General features: G+C 46.3%; 1 protein-coding gene across 1 annotated transcript in view; it reads right to left on the bottom strand.

The window, feature by feature from the left end:
* Positions 1-1,688: 1,688 nt before the first annotated feature.
* The window catches only part of CLASP1 (cytoplasmic linker associated protein 1), a 255,088-nt gene continuing 244,250 nt past the window's right edge, over positions 1,689-12,526 (bottom strand). The window contains exons 37-39 of the mRNA XM_054699624.1: positions 10,326-10,532; positions 8,838-8,954; positions 1,689-4,917 (exon numbers count right to left, since the gene is read on the bottom strand). Of these exons, the coding sequence (XP_054555599.1) occupies positions 4,831-4,917; positions 8,838-8,954; positions 10,326-10,532 (411 nt within the window). The 3' untranslated portion in view covers positions 1,689-4,830. The remainder of the gene's footprint in view (positions 4,918-8,837; positions 8,955-10,325; positions 10,533-12,526) is intronic.

Raw genomic sequence — 12,526 nt, 5'->3', positions numbered from 1 at the left:
CATAATGGTCCAGTCGACATTTCCTGAGTTCAGCGCTTTCTATCACCACTTGTCTCAAGGACGGTCCCCAAACTTGGGACCAAACCAGGTCACATTTGAAGCAAAACACCCTACACTGTGTGTCACAAGCCTGTCACAAATCACCGGTAGTAGCATCACCTAAGGACTTGTGAGAAATGCACATTTTCAGGCCCCTCCTTAACCCTACAGAGTCAGTACCCAGTCTTAGCTTCACAAGCCCTCCAGGAGATTCTGCCATGTCAGGAGAGATGTGCAAAGGGCTGGGGGCGGGGAAGAGAGCCACTAGACAGAGGCAGGAGCCTGGGCTCAACTCTCCATTCCACTCATCATGATCAAAGGGGCGAGTGGACAAAGGCCATGTAAATGGGCATCCAATTCCAGATTATGAACTTAAAAATACACTGATTACTGAGTCCTTATGTCTCACATTGAACATTGTATCTCAAGACAGATCGGAAAATCAGCAATATGCCCCAGTGAGAATCTTTAACGTCTAAGTACCTCACCAATAATATTGATTCTGCCTGCCAACTGCCCTCCCCACACCCTTTCCACTGATGGTCCAAGAACATCAAGCGCAGTGGAGCCCCTGGACAGCTTCAGGGGGTTCTGGAACCTTCGACGATTGACTGGAGATATGCATTTTTCTGGAGAGATCATTTAGATCCCCCCAACTCAAGAACTGCTGATTGCAAGGGGCCTCTGCAACTTCCACCCCCACAACCATGGCCTGTGACCCTCCTACAGACAGCAAGGCCTTCCAGGCAGCCCCTGGGGAAGGAAGGGCAACAGCACCCAGGGTTAGAGGCCCAAATATAGAAAGCAGCGAGGTCTGCCTTGCCTGAACTTGGTCTGACCCCCCGGGGTTTTCCACATTTGCTAATGAATAACATACCGGCTCTACAGGCAGGCGTGTGGGGGGGTTCCCCATCCATGTATTTCCACAACAGGAGGCAGGGCAGGGGCCACCCACATTTACTGTGCCAGTTGCTTCAGTTAAACCAGCGGAACCAACCCAGTACCTCCACGAGGTAGTTCTTGCTCCCATTTAGAAATGAGAAGCCTGCGATAGATAGAAAGTGACGCGACTTGCCAAAGGGGAACCTGGGACGTGAGCCCAGGTATCTGTGACTGGAACACTGCTCCATCACAGGTCCACAGGGCTGGCGGGACCAGGGCACTCGGCCACGGGCAGCAACTCTGGAGCTGCATCATGGAACACAATGGAGGAACTCAAAGGTATTTTTATAAAGGCTTCAAAAACACAGATTGATCCCCCAGGTGTCATGCACACGTTCCTGTCCAAGGCTTTCAGGCAGCCACTTCCAAGGCCTTCCCTGGGTTCCCAAAGCCCTGCCTGCTCCCAGCAGCTCGCGGGCTGGTCTCAGAATTCCTGGGAGCCCATGCTCTCACAAGTAAGGGCCCAGACAGGGAGCCCCTCATGCAGGCCCAGCTTCTTCACGCCCATCGCTTCTACTCCACACTGCACAGCAGCAGCTCCCAGGGCCAGATTGCGGAGGACGTTTCTCTAGGGTTTGACCTGATTAAGAAGAGCTCTCTAATGCAGTTTTCTCAGATTCCCTGTAAATGTGGTCTCATCCTGGCGTCAGGGAGATGGGGTAAACTAGCTGCAGGGCAGGGTGATGAAAAAGACTTCACCAAAGCAGGAAATTGAATTAAGTTTCATTTATTCTAGGGCAAACTCAAAGGGATTTTTTTTGTTGTTTTCTTTTTTAGCAAATCCTAGCACATTATTAACAAAAAAAATCTGTACATTTGCCATGATACACTTGAGAGTGAAACAAATAAGATATAAATACAGATATGGATGTAACATGAAAAAGCCCCAAAAAAACAAAAAACAAAAACCCAACCTGGGGATGTGGGGACCATGCGTGTGAACACAGTGCTGACAAAACTAATCTTGGTGGCTGATATCTTCCAGGGCATTTCTTTTTTCGTTTCCAAACATCACTGTTAGCAAAGTCCTGATGGGATCCTATAGTTCTTATTTGCTGTTCTTTAATGTGTAGTATTATGCTTGATAAATAAAGGGTGTGGCAGGGAAAGAAAAAAGATTTATGAGACAAAAGTCCGTTGCATTACCTGCACAGGGTATGGGGAAGCTAGTGATGAGCCACAGAAAGGCAGCCCCTCGGCTGTCTGCGGGCACCGGTCCAGCGAAGCACACACAGTGTACTTGAGGAGGGCTGCAGGCCTCACCTCGCCCCCAGCCTGCAGGGTCGTGGGGGGTCGGAGGAGAGATGGCAGCAGCTTGAGGGAAAGCGGGATCCTGACGAACTGGCCCCAGCGGAGAAGTGGGCTGTTCTGGGCTCCGGACAGTCAGGTAAACAGGGGAGGCCAACACGGTCTTGGGTGTTTGCTCTTTTGTGTTCTGTTGTGTCGTCGGAACAGCAGCCCTGCAGGGAGGCGGCGGCAAGGCAAGGCAGCTGCAGCTGTCAGGGTTTGGAGGGTGGCGTGGACGCGGCCTCCCTCTGTGAGGTGGTGACGGCATGCGAGTCTCCTCGGCAGCAGGCAGCAGTTCTGATTGAGGCCAAGAGACCTGTGAGTGATTGTATCTCTCTAGTCGGGAGATGGAAGGCTGGGCAAGTGACATTCAAGGCTAGCCCTTTGTGAGTACTATGAGGACATCAGGCAATGTTCAAGATTCTTCCAACTATGGGGCAGGGAGGGACCATGGTGACCTGGGAGTCAGAGCTGAAGGAGAAAGGTCTTTCTAAAAGAATTAGGCATAAAAGAACTCATAAATAACCTAGTCAGAATACACATTTCTACAACAGAGTAATCAAAAGACACTCATTTGTATGGTGTAAAAAAGAAATTCCATTAGTGAAGTAACAGACAAATGGTATTTATCAATGAAAGTAAGGCCTGGTCTTGCAATATTCTGAGCCAAAAGTAAGTCAATAATAGTCAACCACTTAAAAATGCACCCCCGAAGTTCCCTCAACAGCAGCAGTGGGGTACTGATGTCTACCTTTGCAAGATAATGCCACACACACACACACACACACACACACACACACACACACACACACACACACACACACACGCCCTCCATAGAGAAGGTGCCCTTGCATCACTGGTCCTGGCCTTTTATTTTCAGTGCCTATTTCCAAATAAAGTATCTAAACTAAATTCTGAATGAAAATGAATTATGTTTGCTAGAGTATCTTTCACAGCTTTCAACATCAAAGCTAAAGGGCAGGAGAAAGGGGTGGAGTTGGGTGAGGAAAACCAGAGAACAAGGCTTCTCAGTGGGGGGCGGGGGGGAGTGTGGGTGAGGGCCCCCCCTCTGCAGGAACAGCAAAATTTTAATGATATCATTAAAAATTAACATCAACATCAGAAGACGTATTTTCCTCAGGGAAAAATTAGTTCAATTTAGAGAATATAAAATAGTAAGAGATGATAAAAATCTTCACAATTGCATTAAGAATTTCCATTTGGCTTTAAGAATTTTACTCAAAACTTATGTAGTCAGAACTCCAAATTATAGTCTCTTTTATTGGAGTGATCAAATCCATAATTTTTTTTTTTTTAAAAAGGGGGTAGATTCTCTGATAGTTTCTCACTGAAGAGAAGGAAACAGACTTTAAAGTTGTTATTTCAAATTCTATTTTTTCTGTAATTTGATACCATAATTACTTTTCCCTTAAACAATGACTATTTCAACAGCTGATCAAGGAAGTACTTCAGTCCATTAAATTAAACAAAAAAATTCTGCTATCTGGTCTCTCTAGACTCTTCTTTGATCTTAATACCAGATTAAATAGAGAAGTCAAAATTGACATGGTAGAGTTGCCATTTACCAGATTAACTGAAGACATTTTAGGACTGAGCAGCTTAGGAAAAGGTTGGGGGAGAGGAAAAAGGATGGTGCTGTACCAGTCACCAAGCACCAGGGCCATGGGAGAAGCCCTGTTCCAAGTATTTCCCCAAGATCTTAGCACGACGGGCCGCTTCTTTCACATCTTCTATGCTTTCAGGAAATGCCATTTTCAGTATCTGCTAACTGGTGCTATAAATTTACCTTGATTTTTTGTTTGGACTTAAACTTTGATTTAAATTGAATTACATCAAGTGGAAACTGGAGTAGGTAGAGCAGCAGAGGAATTGCTCAGGGGGTACCGGGGACCTGTCCTGGGAGGAGGCTGCACAGGGCGCCCTTCTAAACTAAAAGTGAGGGCACCACCTCCAGTCCAGACACAACAAGCAGAGTTTCTCATGTTTGTTAAAAGGCCATCTTCAGGCATTTCTCCCTTTCTTGCCAAGAACCTGATTCACCTTTTTTTTAATACAACCTAAAGACGTACACCCCTTTCATAGTGCCAGTGGTGAAAGCGGTAGGCTCTGCTCTACACAGGCCACATTCAGAGGAAAGTCAGCTAAGATGAAAGAGAAAGACAAATGGATGTGTCCTCCTCCTGCCCTCTTCAAATCTACTGTTAGCTGAAGAAAATCGGCTAGAGAGCTCTGAATTTGAAAAACTGCACCCCATACACATGTTTTTACAGGTTCAGCAGGCTATACCAGACATGTTTAAATATGGCTCTTTTCTTTTGCTTTGTGTGAAGTCTCCAACACAGGCCTTGCTTCCTTTACATTCAACACCAGTAAGATCCTACACAAAAGCTGGAAGGGACCAAAATACTGATTGCAATAAATATTTTTGGGCCTCCTTGTACTGACTGGGCAGCCGATGAAGGGGGAGGGTGGGGAAGGTCTCTGAGAGGCACCGACCGATTGCTTCTACTAGGGCTACACAAAGAGACTCTGGCATTGCCATTAGCTGTGTGTGGAGACGTCGGAGGAGGAGCTGCTGTTGCTGTTCGTGGTTTGGGCCCTCTTTATGTATAAGTTTAGTAGCTTCATCTGCAAAGAGAAGATACAAATAAATTAGCAAGAGGGAAAGCAATCAGAAAGTAGAAAACAGAGGGAAAACCCAGGTGATAAAAAAAAGTCTCTTAGTTGAGTAATTCCTTCTACAAACATTTACTGAGTGCCCACTACTCATCTGGCACATCTGCCAGGTGCTGAGGCCACCGCCACAGGAGGAGGTAGAGTCCAGAGGGCAAGAGAGAACAAATGGGTTTTTACAGAGAATGGAATAACCCCAATGGGTCATTACCGAGAATGAAAAGTATTATGACTAGGTGGCCTACAGGGCTCTCTGGAAAAGGTGACTTTCGAGGGGCCGACCACACATCTTAGGGGTGGTTGTAGCTAATGGCACCACCCAAACTGGCAGAAAAGCAGGGTAATGACCCATATTCCATGAGGAGAGAGTGGCGAAGGCTCTTTCCTTGCTGAGGCTCAATCTTCCATCTAGGATGCCTTCTCTCTGCACCCCCATTTCTGCCTACTGAAACCTAGTGAGTGGATATGAGACCTAACTTAGAGGCCATGTCCACGTAGCCTTCCCCCTCTACTCATACCTTCCTTTCACTCCCGTAGCACTCCCATCCCCCACTGTTCCTTCCTGATTTAGCACATGCTGCCTCATGTACAATCAGCAGTGGTTGACTTGCTTGCTCCTTCTGGCAAAATTACACCTCTTTGGGCTGATAGCTAATACAGCATCACTAATTACCACCACCTTGGATTGGCATAATGTTACTATAAGGGTTTTTACATCTTTACATTTGAGATCTTATTTACTTTCAACTTAAGCCCCCCAGATCCTCAAATACACAAAACAGCATGTACCATAGTATGTTCTTACTTGTTGAATGTCACTAAGGTATTATATTAATAGGCCTGATCACATTAATAATAACAGAGTTTTGTAGAAGCAGAATGCCCACAAAAATCTATTAAGAGGGGCCTCCCTGGTGGCACAGAGGTTAAAGTCTCAGCACTATCAAGCTATCGCCAGCTATTGCAGCATGAGTTTGATCCCCACCCAGGGAGGTGATCCACATGGCACAGCAGACCTCTCCTGTCTTGCCCGCTGCTCCCCTCAGCAGTGTATTTCAATAAATCTGCCTGTTCTGCTCCCCACTCTATCTCTGGTGAATCCTCTCACCACCCCCACACTTCTGGCCTACACCCTGTTCTTATATGCATAAATATATCTTTTTAAAAAAGGGAGATTCTGATATATCCTAAAAACACGGACCGATCTTTAAGTACTTGATGCTCAGCAAAATAAACCAATCATAAAAAGATAAATTATATCTTTATGAGGCAGCTGAGTAGTGAAGTTCATAGAGGCAGAAAGTAGAATGGTGGTGGCCAGGGGCTGGGGAGTAGGGGGAACGTGGCAGTATTATAAGGGAAATTAGCTTTGGTTTTCCGAGATGAACGAGTTCTGGAGATGGATGGCAGTGATGGCGTTACGACACGAATGTTCCTAGTCACAGTGAACTTAAACTTAAAAATGATTAAGGTCACATTTTATATTTGTATATTTTAGCACAATTAAATAATTTTGAGAAAAAGCAAGCAAGCGTGCTCAAGGTCATCTAGCTAATAAGTGAAAGTCAGGTTGGACAGCAGGTTGTCTGACTCCAAAGCTAATGCTGCTGTCACAGCAATGGGCAGCTCTCAAACTACGCCCCATAGATTCCATCCCTGCGCCTCCATCAGGTCTTTCCCTGCAGAACCTGATAGTACTTATGAATCTCATTTAAGCAGTGGAGAGTGTTCAGACAGGCCTGGTTACAGAGAAACGGGAAGTTGTAGCTTGATTCTCTTTGCTTCTGGACTAAGAAATTGAGACATTTAGCACCATGTCTGTCAGCTATGAGTCTAGGGCTTAGGAGGTCGCTTGTCTGCTTCAGATGTGTACAAGAGTCTACCAAAGCTCTTATTAATGCACCAGTTATCACAGCGAAGAGTTGTAACACCAAAGCAGAAAGGTGTTAAGGCCAGACTCCGTAACTCCTCGGAACTGGCTGAGGTAGTCGCTGGGGAGGAAGTCCTGGCTCCTGATCAGAAGGCGAGCATGAGACCCAAGGCCACCACTGGGAGGGGCAGCAGCAAGTGGACCGCACCAGAGGGAAGAGGAAATGCCTGTGTTTTCTCAGTGTCTTATAGAGGGTCACACAAGAGGACAGTATAGCTCTCTTACTCAGGAGAGTAAAAGTGCCTGGCAAAACCAAGGTCGGGGTAATGTTATTTTTGGATGAATTTTCCATTTAACAAATCCAGTTCCCTTTGTGAATACTGTCTTCTAGGTCCTTGCTGTTGCCAGAAACCACCTGGAAATCGCTGATGGTGGCAGGCCGGGAGAGGGAGGAGGGTTCCTGGCCTAGCACCCTGCTTGTGACTGGACTCAGCACTGTCCAGACTGTGGTTAGGGAAGGGTAAGGAAGAGTTTCAGTAAGAGCAGAAAAGTAAAAGAGAGACTGGAAAATGAGAACAAATAAAGCAGGCCCCAAACCATGTATCCACGTTTGCTTCATTTACAACTTCTAACCTAACTGCTGCTATTTGCAGGAAGGATAAATTATCTTCTTCTGGAGCAGTGGTGTTAAGCAAGGGGCAATTCTGCCCCGAGGGGACATACGGTCATATATGGACCCATCAGTGACTGTCACAACTGAGGGGTGTGATACACCATTATAATTTCCAGGTGGTTGCTAGACTTCCCCCAGCCCCCGTAAACAAGGTGTCAGTGGTGCTGAGGCCTGCTCTGGACAAAGGGGAGCAGAGCCGGCTTTGCCTATAACTTTTGGGCTGTGATGGTCGCTGACTGTGTGAAAGAAGAGACCTGCAGCGGGTCCTCAAACAATGTTTCATTAAAACATTGAGGATGGAAAGAGGACCTGTTTCCCTAATAGACCATCCTGCTTACAGTCGCTCGGGTTCTAATGCTAAGCACTGTGAACATCGTTAACAGCAAAGTTAAGTGAGAACTAACTACCTTGGAAAAGAAACTGGGTATCACTTGCTGATTCTTTCTTGCAAAAGGAGCAAGGTCGGGTGCCTCTAATTCATCTTTTTTATCCACACCTCTCCATGTCGATGCCCTCCCCACACAGGCAGTCCCTGGAGTGGGCTCCTCACAGCACAGCTTGAGGTCTCCCAAGGCCTGTCCTCAGGGAGTTCAAGGCCCCTCCTTCCCATTCTTGACTCTCCTGCCTGAGTTTGAGGGGTTTCTGTCTGCTCTGCCCTGGCAGGTTCATCAGACTTGAGTTTATTTTTGAACCAACACACACCCTCTAGCCACTCTCACTGTCATGAGCCAAGAGTCTTTTTGGTCTATTTTCTGCCCCTGACTCCAGAATTCTCTTAAAGGAATATGCAAAAAGTGAGTGAGAAGTCTGGTTTTGGCTTAAAACTACCATGCCCAGGGTAGGTAAAATGGCAGAAACTTGTCTTAACCCACGGGGACGCTGCCTTGAACAAATGACTCAACACACACCCAGTGTAGACAGCAGTGCTGGGAGGGAGGGCCAGCTACCATCACTGCAGAGGCCCAAGAAGAACTCAGTCCCTCACAGCAATTGGTTCAGCCAGCAGGTAAATTTCCTTAGAGAGGAAATTTTTCTAGAGAGAAAATGAGCTGGCTTCTAAACAAAGTCATCTTTCTTTTGAGAGTAAAGTAGAGGCTTATAGTTAACACATTAAATACAGGCGTTACCACACAGAGTACACCGTGATGGCAGCAGCGCCCAGTCTAGTGACTGCACAGAACCAAGGGTCATTTTGATCTTTAGAGAAATAGGCCCAGGCAACACAAGCACGTTGCGAAAAAGCTGTTGGAGGCCAGAGCTGCAGACGAGCGGGTTTCTGACAAGCTGGCAGAGCGCAGGTGTGTGTATCAGCCCCTGTAACACTATACATACCTTGCTCCCTGTGAGCTGTGCAAGGTGAGGTTTCAGCTCTTCTCCGATTACGGAATAAATTGCCACTAAGCAAAACACGCTGGCCTTACGCACACTACTTTCAGTGTTGTCATAACCCTAGAGTCGAGAGGGGAACAAAAAAGGAAATGAGATCAAAGATTGGTTTCACAGTCAACATTTCATCAATATTTCCACAATTGTCCTCATGATTCAACCTTGGGCTTGTCAATAACCAGGACAGACCCAGCTCCTGACCCAGAGAGGTCGCGTCTCAAAGTGAGCTGCTTCCTGGGGTGCCATGAGCTGCATATCCATCTGACTCTACTCGGGGTGCTGCTTTGTAACGAGCTGCCACAGCAGAGTCACCCCCAAAACACTGAGAATCAGAATGAGAAAAGGAATTAAGGGGGAAAAATAACTTGCTTCTCCCACATTTTTCCCAAAGCAAGTTTCATGTGTGAAAGTGCATTAAAGAAATGAGAACTGCATCACTCACTCTGTGGGCAAAACCTTTGCACCGTCCACAGACTGCTGGGGAACATCTGGTCCCACAGCTTCACGTTCATGTCTCTCCCACATTGGACCTCAACCTCAATGCCAGCCTCACCCCCACGCCCACATGGGACTACCTGCTGTTCTCCAATCAGGCCTCAGGATTTTTCAGCCTCTGCGTCTTTTTTTTTCTGCCTGGAATAATCCAGTCTTCAACAGCATGTATTAAATTCCCAAGCCAACTGCTTAGCAAATAGTACCATTTAGTAATATAAAACTCATTGCTCTCATCCCTTTCCTACTGAAAACTCTCTTTAGGGCCCACCCAATTCTAAACCACCTTTTCAATGAGTGCTTCTCTCTCTGCTCTTTCTGCCCGGAGATTACCTTGCTACCTCTGGGTCTGAATTCTCCACTTGCACCCCCTACAGTAACTCAGCACAGGAGCTGTCATCTACGGTAGTCCTTTGGACTGTATTTGTCCCACAGTGGGTTGAAAAAATCCTCGAGGTTGTGCTAGAACAGTGCAAAACATCTTTTATCTTCCAGAGTCTGTCTAACTTGATGCTCCTGCTTGGAAAGGTTTCCACAAATATTTGCTAGATATATGAAAGCCAGGAACATTATTTGATTTTGGATCCCATGATCCACCTTGCCCAGGGTTGGGGCCCACAGATGTGCATCACGGTTTGTTGAGGGAATGAACAGCAACAAAAAAGATCAAAATATGTTTATAGTAAACAAAGCTCATTCTGCGAGCCACAGTTCGAGGCTGCCAGGAAAATCTTCCTGCTTCATTCAGGGGAGGGTGGGCAAGAAAACAAGGGAGATATGAGGTGTGCAAGTCAGTTTCATAGGTCCTAAAACAAAGGTCACCACCTGCTTTCTTGGCACCCTCTCAAGTGAATGAGGACAGCCAAGTCCCCATGTCACTGGGAGGTGAGCAGCCCCTGCTCCTGGTCTCATAGGCCCACACAGCCAGCACGAGGGGCCTACCTGCAGCAAGCCCGGGATGATGTCAGCCAGGAGCTGCAGCAATGACTCCTTGGCAATCCTCTCCACAACTTTGGTCTGCATCTTGATGGCAGCGAGGTTGATGGGGTAGTCAGCGGTCTGGATGATGGGACAGAGCACTTTGATGCACTGCTCTGGGTGGATGGAGCTGGCCAGTGTGGACGCAGCCTCCTCTGCTGCTCGCACCACCTGCAACACCAGGTCCCCCAGTGAGTGAATGCCCAAGTTCCAGGAACAGAAAAATCAAAGAACACTGCTGCCTTATTTCAGAGACCAAATGACAGAACTTTGCTTAATGCTGCCTGGCAGCGATTACCTCCACTGGCTAATTTTGTTAAATAAAGTACAAGCAGAAAGGTTTGGTTAAAGGGGAATGGGGTACATGAAAAGGCAACTAAGGAAGATTCTGGTAAAAGTCTCAGAAAAGTGATTCTCTAGTGTAGTCTCCCCTCACAGCAGCAACCAAGTTTCTTGCAAAATATGCAGCTTCTCAGGCCTCACCCCAGAGTCACTAAATCAGAGAATGTGGAGGTGGAGCTCAGCAAGGTGTTTTCATAAAGACTTAGGAAATTCTTATACATATGAAAAATTAAATATACAAAATTCTTATATGTATAAAAAATGTTTTCCAATAACCCACGGGACACCTACAACTGATTAACTAGAGAGGAAAATCTGCAAAAACAAAAAATCAGAATGACTTCAATTCTGTTTCCGTGGAGATACTTAATCGTAAAGCCGTTAGTTGGGCAGGTTCTGGGGGAGTTCTCTGAGTGTTTTCCTGAGGAGCCTCCTCTTCCAGGAATCTGGGCTCCTGTCTTATCACCTGGCACTTTTAAGGAAGTGCACACAACAGCCCTCACAGCCATAGGCGCAGCCTTTAACCTCTAGGAGACCATGCACTAGCTATATGAAGCATGTGCTCAAGAAATGCCAGCAAGGCCATGCAAAAGCTTATTGGAAAGGTAGAAGGCAAACCCCAGTGAAGAAGAAAAAGCATGGCGGAAGTGGTAGAAAGAGCACAGGCCTTGAGCTGAGAGCTGGAATTCAATTCCAGTGATGCTGGTCATGCCATAAGAGTAAACCCCCATGTTGTCATCTATAAAATGGGAATATCTTGCAGGCACAATTTGATGGGTGGTTTAAGGTGTAATTCAGTAAATGATAACTACCGCCACTAGTGGCACAGGAGAATACCAGGCTAGAAACAGATGTGCATTTTCCTATGAATACAAAGAAAAGCTAATATTTTGTCCTACTGCCAGCCCTGGACTGGTCATTACACCCAGATTCTTCTCTGCTTTGGATTCAGCTACTCGAAATAACTCAGTTGTCTTTAACTCAGCAACGAAGTCCAAGGCTATCTACCAGCTCAGGCCTCCAAATCATGGCAACAAGCTTCTGATTTAAGCAAAGATTGAACAACAATATCAGCACATAGGCCATCTGGAAAGTGTCTTGGGCTCGAGCAGACTAAGAATAATGAGTCCATATGAGTCAGGGTGAGTGGGAGACGAAGGCAACCTCAGCTGCATGGTGGACACCGGGGTGGCTTTGGGGCACTTTGGGACTGATGGAAGCACTGTCGCCCAGAGCCTCTCTAGGTCATCTCTCTAAGAGGAACAGGATTAGATCCCAGGGCTCTGTAGTCACAGCTTGCGACATGATGTATTTCAGCCTGTGTTCGACCCTGGCGACACTGCCATGTGAACAGGGCTCACTTTCAGAGTGTGCATCATTGGCCCACATGTCTGCTCTGCTCTCTGGAACAGTAAAGGGCAATTCTTCCAACACTTGAGAGCTGAATTCATCTCACTGAAGAATCGTCATGTTATGGGCCATACTAATAATGGGTTCTTCACTAAGAAGTTTCACTTTGGCTACTCGCGCTCCAATACCTGCCATTTAACATGATAAAGAACCCAGAAAGGAGAGCACAAACATGCTAATAATCCTGATCTCACAGTGGTAAGATTATGGATCATTTTATTTTCTTCATATTGAAAAACTGCAGCAGCCATTACATCAACATTTATAGCAAGGAAGATGTATTAATAAAAAATCTATTTTTTAAAATATTTTTGCATAATGCAACTGGGGTACAGGCCAGAGATGCAGTGGGCGTGAGAGGATTCACCAGAGTGGTGCACAGAACAGGTGGATTTATTGAAACACACTGTTAA

The sequence above is a fragment of the Talpa occidentalis genome, unplaced genomic scaffold, assembly GCF_014898055.3.
Source record: "Talpa occidentalis isolate TD23 unplaced genomic scaffold, MPIMG_talOcc4v2.1 talOcc4.3, whole genome shotgun sequence".
Taxonomy (NCBI): domain Eukaryota; kingdom Metazoa; phylum Chordata; class Mammalia; order Eulipotyphla; family Talpidae; genus Talpa; species Talpa occidentalis.
Note: the sequence above shows the minus strand (reverse complement) of the source record. Positions and strands in the feature narration are given on the sequence as shown.